The following is a 19194-nucleotide window of genomic DNA, read 5'->3' on the forward strand; positions in this document are numbered from 1 at the left end:
AATTCATTATTAAAATGAAGAAGCTCAATTATGAACCGATTTCAACTTAAGATCTTTCTCATTACAGATTAAATCAGAGAATGGATTATGGAAATCAAACTTTGGTGACTGAATTTTTCCTCATGGGCTTAACTGATCGCTTTCCGCAGCAGGTGGCTCTTTGGGATATTTCTCGTGGTTTATCTCATCACTGTTCTGGGAAACCTGGGGATCATCACCCTCCTTTGGCTGGATTCCCGACTCTACACCCCCATGTATTTTTTCCTCAGTCACTTGTCTTTTGTGGATGTCTGCTTGTCTTCCGTCATTGGTCCCAAGATGTTGATGGACATCTTTATGGAGAAGAAAGTAATCTCTTTCTTTGGTTGTTCTGCCCAGTTATGGTTTCTTGGTCAGTGTGCAGTGACTTGAGTGTTTCCTCCTGGCTTCCATGGCATATGATAGGTACACAGCCATCTGTAAGCCATTGTTGTACATGCTCTTTATGTCCCAGCGGGTCTGTGTGCAGCTGGTGGTCGGGCCCTATGGCATGGGTCTCATAAGTGCCATGACCCATACAACACTTGCCTTTCACCTGTCTTACTGTGGCCCCCAAATCATCAATCACTTTTTCTGTGACCTTCTTCCTGTTCTCTCCCTGGCATGTGCAGACACCCAGGTCAATAAACTTGTACTGTTTACCTTGGCTAGAGCTCTAGGAGTGCTCAGTGGTATGATCATCTCAGTTTCCTACGTTTACATCCTCACTGCCATCCTGAGGATACGCTCAGCCGAGGGGAGGCGCAAGGCCTTCTCCACCTGCTCTCACACCTGACGGCCGTCTCCATCCTTTATGGGACACTCTTCTTTATCTATGTACGTCCGAGTTCTAGTTTCTCCCTGGACATCAATAAAGTAGTTTCTGTATTTTACACAGCCATGATTCACATGTTAAATCCCCTTATCTACAGCCTGAGAAACAAGGAAGTCAAGGATTCATTCAGAAGGACGTTTGAAAGGAAGAAGTTTCTTGTGGGTAGATAGCTAGAACACCATTTGTACTGCAGGTTGAGAGGGAATGCATATGCAAGATGCAGGAACATGGGTGAGGTGTTTTGTGTCCTGCTTTTATGTTGAGCCTAGATTGTCATTATTTTGTATCACTGAAAAGTCATGCAATGTCTTTCAGTTATAATTTTCTTATTTCTATGTGCTCATATTTCATTCAGCAGCAATGAGATTTAGAACTATAAACTGAGATAAGTGGATTTTTGAAACCCAGAGATTTAAAATATATTTCCAAGGTTTGTCACGGGGATATGAGAAAATCTGTGTTAAATTCTGAAATAATGTTATAGTCATAACCAGTGATTTAACAATAGTTCTGTTTTGCTTACAGTGAGATCCCTCAGTTGTCTACTAGCTTGGCTTTGCCTCCTTAAACATAAAATTTTAAGGCTATTATAGTCAGAAGATGGTAACTTTCAGTTATAAGATAAATAAGTTCTGGGAATGGTGACTATAGTCTATGAATATAGTGACTATAGTTAACATACCACATTTTATATTTGTATGTTGCTTAGAGAAGTTCTCTTCAGAATAGAAATTTGCAACCACCTAAGGTGATTGTTGCTAACTAAACATTGTGGTGATCATTTTGCAACATATAGATATATCAAATCTTTATTCTGTAATCATTATGTGGTACACCTTGTACTGAAACAATATATATATCAGTTACATATTAATGAAACTGGAAAAAGGTGAATTTTTCAGGAATTACGTAACTCTAGCACTCTCTAATACTGTCTTCATGTTTAGACATTTCACAAACACCATTTATATCCTCTGTACTCTCGGGTCATAATATTATCTTGTTGGGATTTTTGCCACTAGAATCCCATGTGTAGTGCAGAATTCATTTGTGTTCTTTAATTGTTAGCTACTACTATTGTTATGTATTAATTTTTGTGTCACAGGCAGGACAATAACTATTTTTACAGAATAATGAGCCTGGCACCCATGAGGAATCAGTGGATTGTCCATGATAATTGGGTCTTACCCTTATATTTTCTCTAGGTACAGTATTCTTTCAACTATACTTCTATGTTTTGTTTTCTGGAACATAGCAATAAATCCAATAAATGAAGGGATAAACCATGTTTTTTGTACAGTTGTAAGACTCACTGGGAGCCATGCTTTGTCTTTTCTGGAAGCCTTTCTTTAGAAGGCACTTGATTTTGCTCCACTGACTTGGAAGGATTAAAATACTTGTTACCTTGTTACTACATGACTCTCCTGCATAAATTAAGATATTCCTAGGTATGTTATGCTAGGTTAATTATGGTCTATTTCCTTGTACCTCCAAGCCCCATGCACCGTAGAAACAAAACAAAAAGCTGGGCATATTGGCTTGGTTGTCTTTAACAGTGCTATCTGTTACCTTTTTAAAAAAATCACTGCTTGGGGCCCACTGTCCTACGAGGGTGTGTGTACCACTCAGAGGTGTCCTCTTTGGGATTTCTCTGGTCAGCCTAGGGTGTTGTCTGTCTTCTACTATTCCTGTCTCTTCACCTGGAGCAGTGTTACAGTGCACTCCTTACCTCTTCTAAGTCTGCTCAAATGTCATCTCATCAAAGACCATCTGGACCTCTTTACAAAATAACTTTCTGCTCCTACTATATCTCAACCATTTATTCCTTTTTCTTTATTATGTTTTGAAGTAGTTAAAAAACATCCAGTATTATTTATTTACTTGTTTGCTTATCATGTGTCTCTCCCATAGAAGATGATTCATGAGAGAAGGTTGTTGTATGTTCACTATTTTTGCTTGACTCCACAGTCTGGCCCTCAACGTGTATTTGTTGATTGAACGATCAACATTTAGTCAACAGGATATTCTTTATTTGATGTATTTTATAGTTGGAAAGATGTAAGTTCAGTTTTAAACTCTGGCTGTGTTTTCTTGGATGAAAGGCTTATCTGCAAAATGGAAAAATGAATCAAAATAGAATGAATATACAAACACACATAAATACATATATGACTTAGATGGAGTTTGGCATGCAATAGATAATAAACAATGGTAACTTTTTAAGAATGAATTATTTAATGATTTTTTTCCATTTATCACTATATGGCAGTTCTAATAATATATTTTTTGGTAAAGTGATCATATTTTGCATTTTTTCCCCTGTGATATGTAGTTGTTTCTTTTTTGTAGACATTTACTTATTCTAAGTGTGTTTACAATAGTATCCTGACTTTATTTTAAAGTTATATCTCTTATCTACAGAATTCCATCTTGGAAGGACTTAAACTGAAGTTCCTACTTTCCCAAAGCAAGTTATAGATGTATGACCTATGCTTGAACTATTTTTCCTTGGACTTGAGTTGTAAACAGACTGACACAATGACAGAAAAATGATTGGAATACATACTTTTCAGCCAAGGTCTTCAGAGTAGATAGTCTCTGCCACTGGGATGGCCAGGGCTGTCCTGGTTCTTACTACCTGGTTCTTGTCTGCTCTTTCACCTTTCCATGGATGCTTGGAGTGACCTAATATATTTCCAATGAACTTCCCATTTCAGTTGTTTGCAGCTGGGGAACTCTGATACACTGTCCATATTTTTTTTTGTCAATAAAAGTATTCAATACTCATTGTTTTTTCTTAAACAACTTCTTCAGCAAAATCTAAGCTTAGAATGACTATTTAGTATACTCAGTAGAAGGGAATAGATTAAACTGGGATTTTATTTCTATTTGAATGTTAGCTGAAGGTCTCAGTAATTCCTAAATGATTCTGTTTTGATAATCAGCACAATTTCACTTGTTGAATAATCCTGGGAATAATTATCATTGACTGAACACCTACAGTGTACCAAGAATGAACTTCCAGAATTACCTCTGATTTCTGTACTATTTATTAAGCACAGAAGTAAACCATTACTATTTCCATTTTAAAGATGAATGTACTCTTGTAATTTTCTGTTGCTGCATTAACAAATGACCGCAACCCTAGTAATTTAAAACTATGTAAATTTGCTACCTTCCAGTTTCCATGGGTCAGCAGTCTGGACCCCTCATGGCCTGATGCTCCGCTCAGGGTCTCACAAGGCTGAAGTCAACATGTTAGCTGGTCTCTGTTCCTTTCTAGGATCTCTGTGGAAGACTCCATTTCCTAGCTCTGTGTGCTTGACAAAATTCATTTCCTTGTGGTTTGGCTGTGTGCCTGTTCCTCGCTGGCTGCTAGCTCCTGAAGGCTGCCTGCCTGTATTCCTTCTCTTGAGGCCCCTCCATCTTCGGACCAGCAGTGATACATCTAGTTCTTCCCACATTTCTAACACCTGTGACTCTTCTGCTCTCAGCTGGAGAAAGTTTTGGACCCACTCAGGTTATCCAGGGTAATCTCCCTCTTTTAAGATGAACTGTGCCATATAACATAATCATATGAGTGACTGACGGCTCATCAAATTCATAGGTTCCAGGGATTAGGGCAAAGATCAGAGACCTTTACAGGATCACTTAAGAAATTCTGCTAACCTCACTGATGTATACATAATAAACATCTATATACAGACAAGTAACCAAGGAAGGGGAAGAATTGGTGTTTAAGCAAGTCCTTGATAATACAGAATGTGTGTTTGTGTGTGTTTCTCTCCTGGGTCTGCAATTTTGATGTTTTTGTTCATTTCTATACTAATGTAATTTTTAAAGCACTTAGTATAGAGATATTTATTCTTTAATAATAATGCTATTGTATGTTTTCTGAGGATCTACTGTATGATAGACACTGTACTATGTTGTAAACATCTCATTGAATATTTGGGCTTCAATCTGTGGTATGAGTTATCAGATCCACTTTACAGCTGGGTAGTTAAGCCACACCTTGCAGAACATCTGGGACAGTGAAGTGCAGAGAACTTGAGCCGCATGCTCAGACCAGAGGTCTATTAAATGGGAGAGGCGGTGTTTGACCACACTGACTCCTCCGAAGGCCGATCTTTTCATGTAGTCAGTGTAAGGCCATTCAGTAGTGACAGGACTTAATTCTTTTCTTTTTCCCCAGAATTTCTCTGGATTCACATTAGTTTCTTCTTCCAGACAAAAGTGAAGACAAAATGATTTAGATAGTTCTGATAAGATTTGTAAAACTATTAATTAAAAAGAATTTGATGGACAGCTATCCGAGGTAACCATGCGTTATCTCGCAGTGTTCTTTGGAAAGACAGTATTTGCAAATTGACTCTGATAAGCAGTTTCTTTTCACTTTAGTGTATTTTCTTTTGGAAATACCAATAACATTTGAAGTAAACAAGGTTATTCCTGTATAATTAGCATCCTCATTTCCTCAACATCTCAGAAAATAGAGGCATATGCTTAGTAGGGCCTTTGATAATCTCAATTCACTCCATGAAGATATAATCCTTGCCCTATTAGAATGTTTTTTTTTTTAGCAAAGGAAACAATGCATAAAGAAGGAATGATATTGTATGGTGGTATTTCTAATTGACAGAAGAGAGGCAAAAGGCATTGTTGAAATTCAAAGGGAGTAATGATTTTTGTCTATATAGGATCAGGGAAGATTTCCTGGGTGAGGTTATAATTGAGCCATGCATTGCAGAAGAGATGGAATTTTTTACCTCCAGTATTTCAAATGTAAAGGGAAAGTCAGCAGGGCTGTAAGGAAGGAGGGGCGCACTGTTGGTTCTGTGTGGCGTTGGCAAATCCTCAAGTCTGCTTGAATCTTATGGTGCTTCTCTAGTGGGAAAGGAAGGTGCTAATGTGTGTCTTGCTCGGATTGAAGAGGCGATGTTGAAGTGAATCCAGACTGAAATCTTTCTATAATATCGTCATGATTATGAAATTTCTATAGAAATTCAAAGGGCTAAAAATATCCAAGTTAATCTTGAGAAAAACAGTACAGGTGGGATATCTTCCCTTCCTGGGATATGGATTTACAAATCTATACTAATTAAGACAAGATTAACAAAATAGACAAATAGCCCAATGAGAGTAGAGACACCGGCTCTATGTATGAACGCATGCTGCCAGCTTATTGTGAAAGAATATACAGATGCAATGCACGGATACTTCATTTGACCAAGTAGTTCTGCAGGGTAGTGGGGAAAGAAAGGATTAAAAAAATGGTGTTGGATCCATTGGATGTCTTCATGGAAGAAAAGTGGAATTTCATCCCCATCTCTCAATGCACACTAGGATTGATTTCAGGTGATTTGGAGACCAAGCTGTGAAAGGCAAGGAATTAGGACATCTAGAAGATAGTATTGGAGAATATCTTTATGACATGTGGTGGGAAGTTTTTAAAAAATAGGCTTCAAAAATATAAACATGAAAGAACTGATTCCTGAACCACATTAAAATCAAGAACTTGGGTTTATGCTTAAGAACATAAACATGCAAGTGACAGTGAGGGAAAATGTGTTTGTGATGAATATAACTGACATTTGGATATATGAATGACTATTGTAACTTAAAAGAAAGATACTGTAATGTGCCTTGACTGAACAGTTCATAAATTTGTGGTACTTCTTACAGGAGAAAACTTAACAGTTGTTACATGCATTAAAATTTACTGTAAATATTTTCTTGTTTAAGTAGAAGATAAGAAAGAAAGAGTTTACCAAGTCAGGAACAGAAAACAAATAAGCTGATTCCAGTGGATTTTTTAAAAGAGTTTCAAGTCAGCAAGCATACTTTAATTTTATTCCCTTTTACCCATAAAATTTGTAAGGTATTGTATGCTTTGGGGACATAAATTCTGTTTGAACAAAAATGATGTAACTACATCCAGAAGCTTTAACCCAAGTGAAAGGCAATTTTTTTTGGAGAGGACTCCTTCTAGTTTCTTGGAGAGAAAACTAAGAATAAAACCAAATGACTCTTAGAAAGTCTTACCTCTTCTCTGTGCAGAGGCACAGGTTGGATAGGGAGATAAAAAAAGAGTACAATTTAAACTTCATTTTAATTTTAATTCTCCAAAGAAGAAAGGAATTCACTGGAATGTAAGTTTAGATCATTTTAAAATCCATTTCTGACTCTTTTTACTCTACAAGGAGGTAAATGGATTTATGGGAAAATGAAAAGTACATTAAAATGTGTTTATTTGGTACATGGAGAAATATATCGTCAGACAATAACTGGTAGGAATGTTGCAACAGATGTCCTATGAAGTAATGTGGAGTCCTGTCAGATGCCCAAAGACATAATAGTCCGGTGAAATCCCTCTTCAAGTCCAGTGACTGTGCCCTGAACAGGAAGAGGCTGGGCCACCCACTGCAGGTGTGGCGCCGTCTGTATGGAATGCTGCCTTAGTTATGAGCATTGCACTCAACGCATGGGGTCTGAAGGTGAGTGAGGGGCTATAAATGAAAGCCCAGTCTGCAGATGTGTGAGACCTTGTACTTGAGCAAATGTGGACCTATACAAGATTTCTCTGGGAACTCACTGCATCCTTTGGAATCAACAACCCTTTGCTGTGTTTGCATTTGGCCATTGGCTGATTCTGTTTCTCACAAAGAACGTGCAGAATTGAGTTGAGACACTGAGAGATCTCAGGTTTCCTCATGGGAGACTGAAAAGATGGAGACTGTATTCAGACAGGGCAGTGTTTTAATCTCAGATAACTCTTATGAAATACTAGCCCTGGGGCTTCAGGTATTACCATCCACCCCTACAGTCTTGATTGCCTGCTCTGTAAAATGAAAAAATATGTTTCCTACCCAGGCCTGGGTGGAAATCAAATGGGCTGACCCTTGCAAAGCACTTGGGGCAGAATCTATGTCTTAAACACTCTACAAATGCTTCTTCCTTTTTCCATATTCACTGTAGCCTCACATACATTGTATCATGATGCCAATCATGCCCATTAGCTCTGCATGGTGGAAATGATTACAGATTTGCCACCATCTGGGTGGTCTTGGGCCAGATATCTTAGAGGCACAGTTTTCTTATTTATAAAGGGCAAGGCTGGGGCCTGAGTTCTTTCAGCTTCTTAGAATCTTGAAAATCTGGAATGCATAGCTTGCCATTTTCTCTCATTTTCTCACTTAGTAGCTCCTAAGCTGCACACACTTCTTGCCTCTTGGTTCTGGCCCAGAATGATTGTAGCTGTTTTCTTCTCTTTTTAAAAATGCCGAAATACTTTAAGAAATTGCTTTAGGTGACTTTTTTATTTTTGGGGGGAAGTTATTTTAGGTTATTTTAAATTACAAAGGTAATGCAAGCATATTTTCTCCTCATAACAAAATCTTAAAATCACAGGTATATCCGAGCCCCCTTTGATTACCCACTGACACAGCCGTTCGCTGCCCCTGTTTGCAGAGGTACTGATTTCCCCTTTGGTGTACATCCTTCCAGACTCTTCTATTTTGTTTACACCCACACACATGCTTTAATAGTTAGAATTAAAGCAAATATTGAGATTCAAATATGTTCCTAATGTCATACTGTTCATATCACTCTGTGACTTGCTTCTCTGTGTATCTTGGAAAAATAACCATGTTCTTACTACTTAGAATGACTATACCAGGGCTTCTTTTACTGTTACTTTTCTGGAAAATGTTAAGGAGGGTTCCACTTTTTCATCATTTTGAACGATGGTGAAGTGGACATCATTGTTTTCCCATTCTGTGTTTCCTCAGGGTAGATGTTAAGTAATGACATTTCTAAAGTTTAAAAAAAAATTAAGAGATAGTGGAAAATTGCCATCCAGAGATACTGCCAATGACTACTGCCACTGTGACTGCATTTTCTCTTATGGCCTTGTCAGTGTTTTATATTTTCACATTTCTGCAGATTTTGTCCCTTTGGTGGGTGAAAATAGTATATTTTTTCTGTTTTGTTTCCATGGTTATTTGGGAGAGGAAGCCTTTTTTCATGCTACTGGGACCCTGAGTGCCTTTTCTTATGGCATATTATTATGTATCTCTTGCCCATTATTTGCTATTTTAATCGATGATTTGTGACAGTTCTTTGTGTGTTCTGATTTTATTCCTCTGGAATATATGTTTCACTATTTTTCTCAATCTGTGTGTTCTAATTTTACTTAGAGTGTACGTTGGCATCCAATCCCTTAAAATTATGATGAAAACTTTTTCAACTTTTGTTTGGGTGATTTTTATGTTCTGTTTGAGAAGACCATCTCTACAACAAATCATAACATTATCCTTCAGTATTTTCTTGTCATATATTTATAGTTAAAATGCTTTTAGTTTAAGTGGTATTGGGTAGAAATTTAATATTATTTATTTTTTCAAATGGTCATCCAATATTATAACACTTTTTATGAGTAAGTCATCTTTACTTTCCTAATTTGAAATAAAACATTTATTCATACTGAATTGACAGATGACTGAGTGTGCTTATGTTTGTTCTAGTTTTTCTGTCCTTAGAAAATCATTTCATTGTCTATTCTAGTAATTATGTTATAATTATGATAGCTTTATTTGTATTTTGATGTCTGGAATAACATCCCTGTTTTTCTTTTCTGTGTGAAATTGTCTTGGTTAGTTTGAAACTTTTCTCTTCCATGTATTTTATAATCAGATTGTTTCACCAGATTATATTTAGATTTTGGTTGGGATTGCATTAAATTTACCAAATAATTAGGTGGATGTCCTAGTCCAATCAGCCTTAGACAATCAGAAAGTCAGTCTGTAGTCTGACCCTATCAGCTTTATCGACCTCGTTGCATGCAATGAGAGAGACCACACACACCCTAGGAACCAGGGGTGTCTCATTAAACAAAGGAAACATTGAATTATTATAGTATTTTGAGAAGGGTGGAGTTTAGGTGAAATCTAATTCAAGAAAATCTTGATAAGCTCAAAGCAAAGCAGCGCTATAAAGGGGCCAACATCATAACAGTTCTAAACCACAAAGCAGATGCAGGGCCCTGTTTCCTTGAAAACTACAAAGTTAGGGTGGATGAAGAATGTCATGTCGGGAAATCCTTCATGCAAAGCTCTGTACTTGTGTTGGGAATGAGACTGTATATAATTTTTCTATTACCTATAATTTTAGAAAGTAAAGATTCTCATTGAGTAATAAGGCAGTTGTCACTCAGAGAAAAGGGTTGTTGCAACACTTTAGAAATGCAGCATATCTGTGGGAGAAATACTGTTTCCTGTTCACAACTGACTTGACTCTATCTGCTATTCCAACTAGAAGAATGACGAGGCAGGTTCTTCTCCACATCCGAGCTGATCTATACTTTCTCAGGAGGGAACGATTCCTTATAATTGTGTCTTTTGATTGAGTCACTGGTTTAGGCATTTCATTCCTTGCTTCAGGAAATTTCCATAATTTAGATTTTCCTTTGTACAAATCTTGAAGATTCCTCGTTAGTTTTATTTATGGTTATTTTTATTAATTTTAGTTGATGAATATGTTTTTCCATTATAACTTATAAGTGATTATTATTGAATTTTTACACTGACCTATACTAATTCCTTTGTTGGACATTTTCATCTTTTCTAAAAAATTACCTTATCAGTTGACTCTTTTCCATTTTCTGTGTGTATGACTATTTCGCCCACAAGCAGTGACAGTATTTTCTTTACTGTTTTCTATAAATCTTACATCTCATTAAAAAAAATGTTTTAGTACTTTGGCTATGTTGTCCAGTATAATGTTGAATAGTTTAAATTATGGGCATCTTTATATAGTTTCTGGTTATAAGCTGAATGTCTCTAGTGTTTTATATTCTGCACACATATTTTCTGAATGCTTCAGGAAGTTCTTTTTACTAAGTTAAATATTTCCTTTCTGTTTCTAGTTTGCAAAGTTTTTTTTGAGGGCTGCATTTTACCAAATTCGTTTAAAAACTCTATAGTGCTATAGAATTAATAATACTTTTCTTGTTAATCTGTAAATATGGCAATTTTATAGGTCTCCTAATGCTGACCAAATTCTTAAATCCTCATTTTCTCTTTAAAACATTTAAGCCATCTTGCTCTTTAGAATTTTACTATATTTGATTTGCTAGCTTTTTATGTAGGCTTTTTTTATGCCAATGTTCTGAAGTTGAACTGTAGTTTCTTTCTTACATATGTTATACTTTTAAGAAATTTAAAGTCACATGTATTTATCAGTTTTCTGTTTTTATCACCACAGAGACCCAGACCAACCAATGACTGGTGAAAACCATATAAAGGATCACAGGGTTTATTTTCATAGGCTTAAAGTACCATCCTGGGATGCAAGTTTCTTTTTCTTGCTCTTTCTACTTTTTTACTTCATTGCTCTGGCAGGAAACTTGGCATGATCATTCCCGTCTGCATAGTTTTGCACGTTCGCACACCCGTGTACTTTTTCTCAGCCACCTATCTGTTGTGGGCACCTGATCCTCAGTCATGCGCCCCAAGATGCTCACTGATTTCTCACTGAAAGGAGAGCCGTCTCCTTCCTGGGCTGTGCTGTGCAGCACTGGTTCTTAGGGTTCTTTGTGGCCATGGAGTGCCTTCTACTGGTGTTGATGGCTGATAACCACTGAGTGTCACCGTGTATTCAGTCACCGTGTCCAGAGACTATACATGCAACTGGTAGCTGAATGCTATATGGCTGGGTTCCTGAACACCATGACTCCCATAACAGTTGCCTTTCATTTCCCTTTTATGGCTCCAACATTAACAAGCATTTTTCCCATGCTGTGTCCCCCCTTCTTTCTCTCATAAGTGCTGACACCCAGATCAATAAACTTGTAGTTTTCATTGTGGCTGGTGCTATGCTAGTTGTCAGTGGCCAGACCATCAACACTGATTGACCCGCTGAAGTCCAGCTTACCTCTCCCATATATCCTTGACTCTTGTAATTATGAGAGAAATAATTGGAGTCCTAGATTTTGTTCATCTCATAATGTCTGGAGACTCCATCAGACAAGCTACACCACATTTTATGTCTCACTCAAAGAAGGAAGGTTTTATGAACAATTATGAAAGGCTTACTGGTCAAGAAAGGGGACAGAGAGTTGATAATAAGCCTCTGTGCTTCTATCTAATAGGTTCCAAATACCTCTTGGTGCAGGATCCAAGCTTCAGACTGGATCACATGCTATCAGGTCTTCAGATGTTTAAAAATTTCCCCAAATACACTGGGGTTATTTATGCAGGCACTCTACTTTTGCCAAGGCTCTTGATAGTTTATGGGGAGCTCATCCATGGAGTGGACATTAGGCTCGGTTAGATGGAAGTGAGCCGTCATCTGCACTCAGGGTGATGGGTCAGTAACAGCAATCTTCTTGAATCTCACTTAAGCAATTCCAGTGGCATATACATGGGGTTGAAGGCAAATCTCATGAGGCTGCTGGAGAACAGACTTGTCTGGTGACGGGCCTTGTGCGCTCCTAGAGAGTCTAGAAATCAGTTTTTCCGATATCTATTTTACCACTTTTTAAAAATGAAGCCCTCCAAAAGTTTTTTATGGAAATTAAAAAAATTTACTTCACTTATTATATAATTTAATGTATAAATTGAATCAAAAGGCCTTTGAGCTAATAAGAATATAAAATGTATGTGCCTAAATTTTTAAAATCTTTTTTGTTAGGAAAAACCATAAAAACACATTTTCTGGGGGATTAAAATCATTGTAAAATATTTGGTAAGTAGAACATGAAGAGGATAAAAATCATAAGTAATTCCACGAGGCACATATAAAGATGATGGCTCTTTTGATATATTTATTTCATGTATTTTCTACTTTTTACGTTTATATACTATATATAGAATTCAGAAACACATAAATGTACAGTCTATTTTACAAGAGAATGAGATCCTAAAAAACACATGCTTATATGAAATAATTTTGTTTCTATAGATAATATATGTTACGTATTTCATTTCTGTTCTTCCAGTGATTTTTAATGTATGTATATATAGTATTTTTATAAGATTTCATATTAACTATTATTTTAGCCTGTTCAAACTGAATCATAAATCCTTAATATTTTTAAATCAACTACTTTTCATTGAATTGTCCTCTCAACAGGATTTTTAATTGCCAATAATTCACTAAATTAACAAATTTGTATGCGATGACTCCTAATAGGTAGGGTCTATTCTAGGTTCTGAGGATACAGCAGTGAACAAGACAGACAGACTGTCTGCATGGAGGGAGAGAGGGTTGTAAATAAAGTCAAAGCAGCTAGGGGTCAATACTACCAAAAGGAATAGTGTACCCGGCTGGAGTATAGCTCATGGTGGAGGCAGCATTATGCAGCTGGTATGTAGTGGGGCTGGGCTTCTAACTCAGATACCAGGACAATGAAACGTATGCTTTCAGCCATTATACTAATGCTATCATCATAGTCAGATCGCCTAGGGAAAAGAATAGCTGAGAAGAAAAGAAACCAAATAGGTTCCACTTACCTCTGTGGCAGACATTACTAAAGAGGGAGCCCATTTTCATTCCCCACTTCTTTAATAGGTGTCCCATTTTTAGCTGGGCCTATTGAAACCAAGATAAAAAGGACTGCATTTTCTAATCTCCTTTGTAGGTGGGTATTGACATGTGATCAAGTCCTCACATATAAGTAGAAGATTTGTGAGGTTCTTCTAGAGAGGCTCCTTAGATTTTCAGAGAGTGCCTTTCCTCTCAACTATCTCTTTCCTGTGACCTGCAATGCAGAATTAATGGCTGGCTGATAAGCAGTCATCTTGTACTAGGAGGTAATATTTGTGTTGCTGACACAGCATATCAGCCCTATATTGGCTACCTCCAAATTTGCTTTATGGCAGAGAAAATGAATTCCTTTAAGTAATTTTTTAGCGTTACTGTTATTTTGAGTTTTCTATTTTACAAAAATCTGTTTTGGAGGCAGAGGGAGAAGAAAACTCACACCACACTTTGGTTGACTATTGGATTGACTTTTAAACCTCAGTACATCAAAAGGGAATCAAATTAGAAGATAGTTGAGGAAAGTTTCCTATTCACTTTCTCTCTCCTCATTTGACACCCTTCAAGACAAACAAATCCTGTGCATTTGGCTTAATGCCTGCTTACTGATCTGCGGCTTCACTCAGTGTTGGGGACCTCCTTCTGACTTCCTCTCCTGATCAAATGTCCACCTCTGTGGTTTTGGAGGGGAGATTCTCCTGATTTACAGCCCCTCCCGGTGTTGGGTGGGCAAGTTATCTACATGAAAAGAGTGGTCTGTTGACAAAGAAAGGAAAAGGGAAATCTCGTGGGACAGGCAAATTCAGTACAAATGGAGCTTTGGAGAAAGAAGGAGAAAGGTTTAATGATGTTTGGAAAGAGAAAGAGACACCATTTTCAGACTTTCCTATCCCATACCAATGTGACAAACAGTCTGTGGTGGAAAAAAAGCGTATTATTTTTAATGTGCTTGGATTCGTGTGTACGTATGTGAGGCAAGGGGATTTAAATGGGAAGGGCCCAGTTATATTCAGGTTACCAAAGTGAGTCTCTATATTGCACAATTCAAAATAAGCAATAGCTAATATTGTGGATAATTTAAACAAAGTATTCTTAAAACACTCATCTGTGAAATGGGAATGACACTATGTATGGTGCTATATTATACAATGAAGATATTACAGATGAGTGTTCAAATGACTGTGACTGATATTTCTATTGTTATTATTACTATTATTACTTTGATATCCTTTAGGTTAATACAAATTTCATATGATCATCTTTGTAGATGTTAGAAAGGCAAAGGACACAATCTGCTCCTGTTTAAATTTTATGAAGTGTAGTAGCCCAAAAAGAGAGGAATTCTTCCCTATTATATATCTTGGGGTGATGCTACTTCTTGTATCAGGAGAGTCGAGCACAGTATTTGACATAGAATAGTTATTTTTTAGAAGTTTGCTAAAACCATCTGAAGTCATTTGGAAAGGAATGTGATGAAGCATTATTAACATTTAAGGCCTATATTAGTCCTTTTTCAATTTCATGTTAATAAAGATTCCCTCAACATGACCTTACATCCTGAAATGTTAGAAACCTATTTTTAAATATTTAGTATTACTTTAGAACAAGCGGGTCAAAATTAGTTTTATTGACTGTGCTTTCAGTACCATGACATGCACAATTTCACATTCTTCACAATACATCTTTTGTCGCCTCCATTCTACTCTGTAGTCATTTCTTGTTAACACGGTCTGGGTGAATATAGGGTGTGTTGAAGAAAAGGCAGGCAGCATCTCTAGGGCAGTAACAGGGTAACGATTCCTTCTTGGTGTTGTTAAACATTGCCACCAGATGGCAGCATTAGCTTAGCGATCATAATACAATGCTCCACCATTTCCTTAATAATTGAAAGCATTGCTAGGATGGTAGGTCTGGAAAAAGCTTTCAAAAGTCTTAAGAACTACTTTTGAAGCGCAGTGAAATCATGCATAAATTTTATGCCCATGAGCTTCCATGTGGTACTGGCACCTACGGGTGGTTTCACTTTTGCATTCCATGATCCAGCCTGGTGGTAGCAGATGATCCTCCATCTGACCTATTGTCAGAAGGTCGATAGTAGCCGAATGTACGTCACTCACCTCACTTCATGTCGTCATGTAGACCTATTATCATCTCACATCATCACAAGAACAAGTACTGTACAATAAGATATATATATATATTTTTTCAGTAGTTCCGTGACATCTTTCTATGTTGAATGCAACTATGCTAGCTGGGGTAAGGATTTAATAATGTAGCTAACTATCCTATCACTATGTTGTATACTTGAAATTGTTAGGTAGAAAGATGGATGTGAGCAGCTGGGGAAAGGGAAGACAAGGTTCAAGAAAAAAATCTGCCCACACTGCCCACGTAGGGGTCCCATGGGAAGACAGCAAAGGCTTTGCAGGCAGTCACTTCTTGCCTCTCGGGACCAGGCCCAACCTGTCCCCATCAGTCCCAACGTGGACACAAAAGAATAAAACTAAGAACCACCCAAACCACACCTCAGTATAATCTCATTAAAATGAAATTGTGGTTTTGCTTCTCCCCCACCCCGACGGGCTTTTCTGTGTGCATTACGGAAAAAGACATGCACACCAAGAGGAATGGGTGTCTAACTAGAGCTGTCAATCAAATGACCTCATTCTGTCAATCGAAAGAAGTGCCTCCCAGCTAGGACATGATACATACACGCTCCCCTAAAAGTTCAGCGCCTCTGTCTGCCTTGACTCTGGCTGGCTCCTGCCTTGGGGTGCATTCCGGTAAAGCTTTCACTCTGCTTCGCCGTTGTGTCTCTGCCATTCCATTCTTTGCTGCAGTGGAGACAAGGACCGGGGAAAACAAACTCAACCATAGAAAAACCAATATAATATTTTGTATCAACTATACCTCAACAAAAAAAATATTAAAAAGTACAATAAGATATTTTGAGAGACACAGACCACACTCTCATCACTTGTATTAGAGGATATTGTTATTATTCTATTTTATTATTAGTCATCTTTGTTGATCTACTGTGACTAATTTATAAATTAGACTTTAACACAGGTATGTATGTATAGGAAAAACCACGGTGTATATAGGATTCAGTACTATCTGTAGTTTCAGGCATCAACTGAGGGTCTTGGAATGTATCTCTTGCAAATAAGGGAGTGCTGTTGGTCAGCGGTGTCTGGGGAGGTCGCTTCGTGCACACTAGGTGAAACCTCAACCTGGACGGGGGAGGTTCTTGACTGTGAATGAGAAAGAATTTTCAAGTAGATCAGATGAGTAGGTAAGGAAGGAATTCATTAAAGTTAGAGTAACAGCAAATAGCACTGCTTTGCAGGTAGCAGAGAGGAAGAGCAGAGGGCGGAAAGGAAAGTTCGCTGAACTCTTGCTGGGCATAGGGCAGGTCTCTGGCTAACTCTTGAAGCCAGTGTTACCTGGTGTCCAGTGTCCACTTGGATCTACAGCCTATGAGGACTAAGCCCCTACCTCCCTAGGATTTAGGGGAGCTGCAGGGAAGTGGATGCAGTGAGGTTATGTTCTGAGAACGTCCCAAGGCAAAGAAAGGACATTTTGGGCAGGCTACTAAAGAGCACCATCTTACAGCTGCAGTCCTGTCTGGGCCACCCACGCGATGGGAGCTTGCAAGCCTTAATCAGAGCTCTCGGTAGCCCTTCCCTACTTATCTGGAGTAGAACAGAGACAGAATGAAGACTTGTGCTTAAATCTGGAAAATAGAATAAAATGATGAACTAACAAAGATACTTCCCACTGGAAGAGCACAGAGACAAAACGTAGTAAGTTGAACAGTTACACAGCAAAAAGTACAGACTTGAAGAAAGCGGAGTTGTGGGCAGCTTCAGAGAGGAGGTGCACTTAAGGGCACAGAGCTCTGTCTTTTAAGGCCTTGAAGAATGGGGCAAAGGGCAGAGGGTGGGGGGAGGCAGCGTAGGCTTGACATGTGATCTCATGATCTCTGTCTCTGGTGAGAGGCATTATGTCACTACCTATAGTGAGTCTTCTAGATAATTCTGTAAGATAAACTTAACACAAGGAATTTATTGATCTTGTTCTTCTCAAAGATAGTGGTTTCCCTCAAGGCTGGGAATATATCAGTTAGGACTGCTTGCCCTGCCTTAAGATAGGTTGTTGGTTGACTATTAAAGAATATGTTAGGAGTCTTACCTCCTAACTCCCTGGTTTTTAAAATGAAAACTGGGCCTTAAGATGGAGTCTCTCCTGTTCTTACTGTACTGTTTATATCTTGGCATTTTTTTATCATAGGCAGGAAAAGTTAATCCTGGTTCTTGTCCCATGTCTCTGCCCTGCCTTAGAAGGACTGCTGTGCATTTATTTGACAGGAAGACCGGGTCTCTCATCAGATTCTTTAGAGTTTATGGCACATAAAAATTTAATATCCTTGATCTACTCTAAATTGTCCTTTGGATTGTGAAACTAAAGTATAAAGGGGAAAATTTATTTTCCTATGATATATAACAGAATAATGGCACACCTGTCCTAGAAACACATGACTCAGAGATTTTTCACTCCTTCATCCAACATTCTTATAACTCCTTACATCATTACTAGCTGCAAATACTTTTTCTAGACTGTCCTTTGCTCCTTTTAAAATAAATAAAATTATGTAATTTTTTAAACTATTACTTCTACCATTAAATATTGACCATAGATTAGAATATTTGACAAGTAGTCATTTTTATTTCTATGGTTTTTCACATTTGTATTTTAATCTAATTATTCAGGAATTTTTTTAAGGACCTGAAGAGTCATCTTCCTCCTCACGAGATGATACTTGCATATTAATAATAATGGAAATTATAAAATGCTACTGTTGATTGAGCTATTGAAACACTCTTTAAGAACAGGTGTTATAAAACGTTTAAGTAATGTTGTAAGCCCTGTAAAGAGAATTTTATTTTAAGACAACTCTGTAAGGTAGGAATTGTCTTCAACCAAGAGATAAAGAAAACCTTGGGTCATAAAAGTAGAATGACTTGCCTAAAGCTACACAGAAGGAACTGGCAGACATGAATGTCAAATTAAATTTTGCTTGGTTCTTAAGCTCTTCTTTCCTTTTATTGAACTGCCTCCTTTTATATATATATATATTTCCATGTGTATATGTGTGTGTGTGTATGTATATATATATAAATTGCATTTAAAATATATATTATTTTATTTATAAATATATATATTTATTAGGAAAAATATAGCTAAGTGATATCAACTTTATTCAGTCATCTGTCTTAGTGCCAGCATCAACTTTTACTAATTCTTGCATAGAATATTTATTACTCATATATCATCTGGTCTTTTATGCCCCACTTATCAAATTTGGATTTTTTTCTGATATATTTACTAATAAAAATATTTTGTATAAGTTGAGAATCAAATTTTTTCAACTAAAATGTAAGTTTGAAAAAAGTCCTTGTACAAATCTGATAATGTCTCAATGGAAAATTTCTATATACATTGTCAACTGGGGTACAGTTCAGTTCATGATTTCTGTTTCAATAATATTGAGAAAACCAAATGGTTTTTGTCACTAATGTGTTCTTTTTATAAGGACATAAGAGAATAAACTGCATTACTTTGACAACCATTTTTTTGTCCCTTCCACATTCCTCACCTGGTGTTACAGAGCCTTGCAAAGAGTGGGCATGGATCAGAGATGGTATTCCAAAGGTACCTGGTAAGATGAGGGCATTGGTCCATCAGAAAGAAAGCTGGATGAAATAGGGTTCTAGAGCCTTCTACTGTACCCAGCATTA

At 37.3% G+C, this 19194-nt stretch overlaps 1 protein-coding gene across 1 annotated transcript; it reads left to right on the forward strand.

The window, feature by feature from the left end:
• The first annotated feature begins 60 nt into the window (after nt 1-60).
• LOC108390299 (olfactory receptor 5G25-like) lies at nt 61-9107 on the forward strand. Its single transcript, XM_073215826.1, is given in 4 exon segments — nt 61-154; nt 156-408; nt 410-800; nt 803-9107. Coding segments are annotated over 4 exon segments (939 nt in total). The 5' UTR covers nt 61-80; the 3' UTR covers nt 1024-9107.
• The last annotated feature ends 10087 nt before the right edge of the window (nt 9108-19194 follow it).

This window comes from Manis javanica, chromosome 11 (genome assembly GCF_040802235.1).
Source record: "Manis javanica isolate MJ-LG chromosome 11, MJ_LKY, whole genome shotgun sequence".
Classification (NCBI taxonomy): Eukaryota; Metazoa; Chordata; class Mammalia; order Pholidota; family Manidae; genus Manis; species Manis javanica.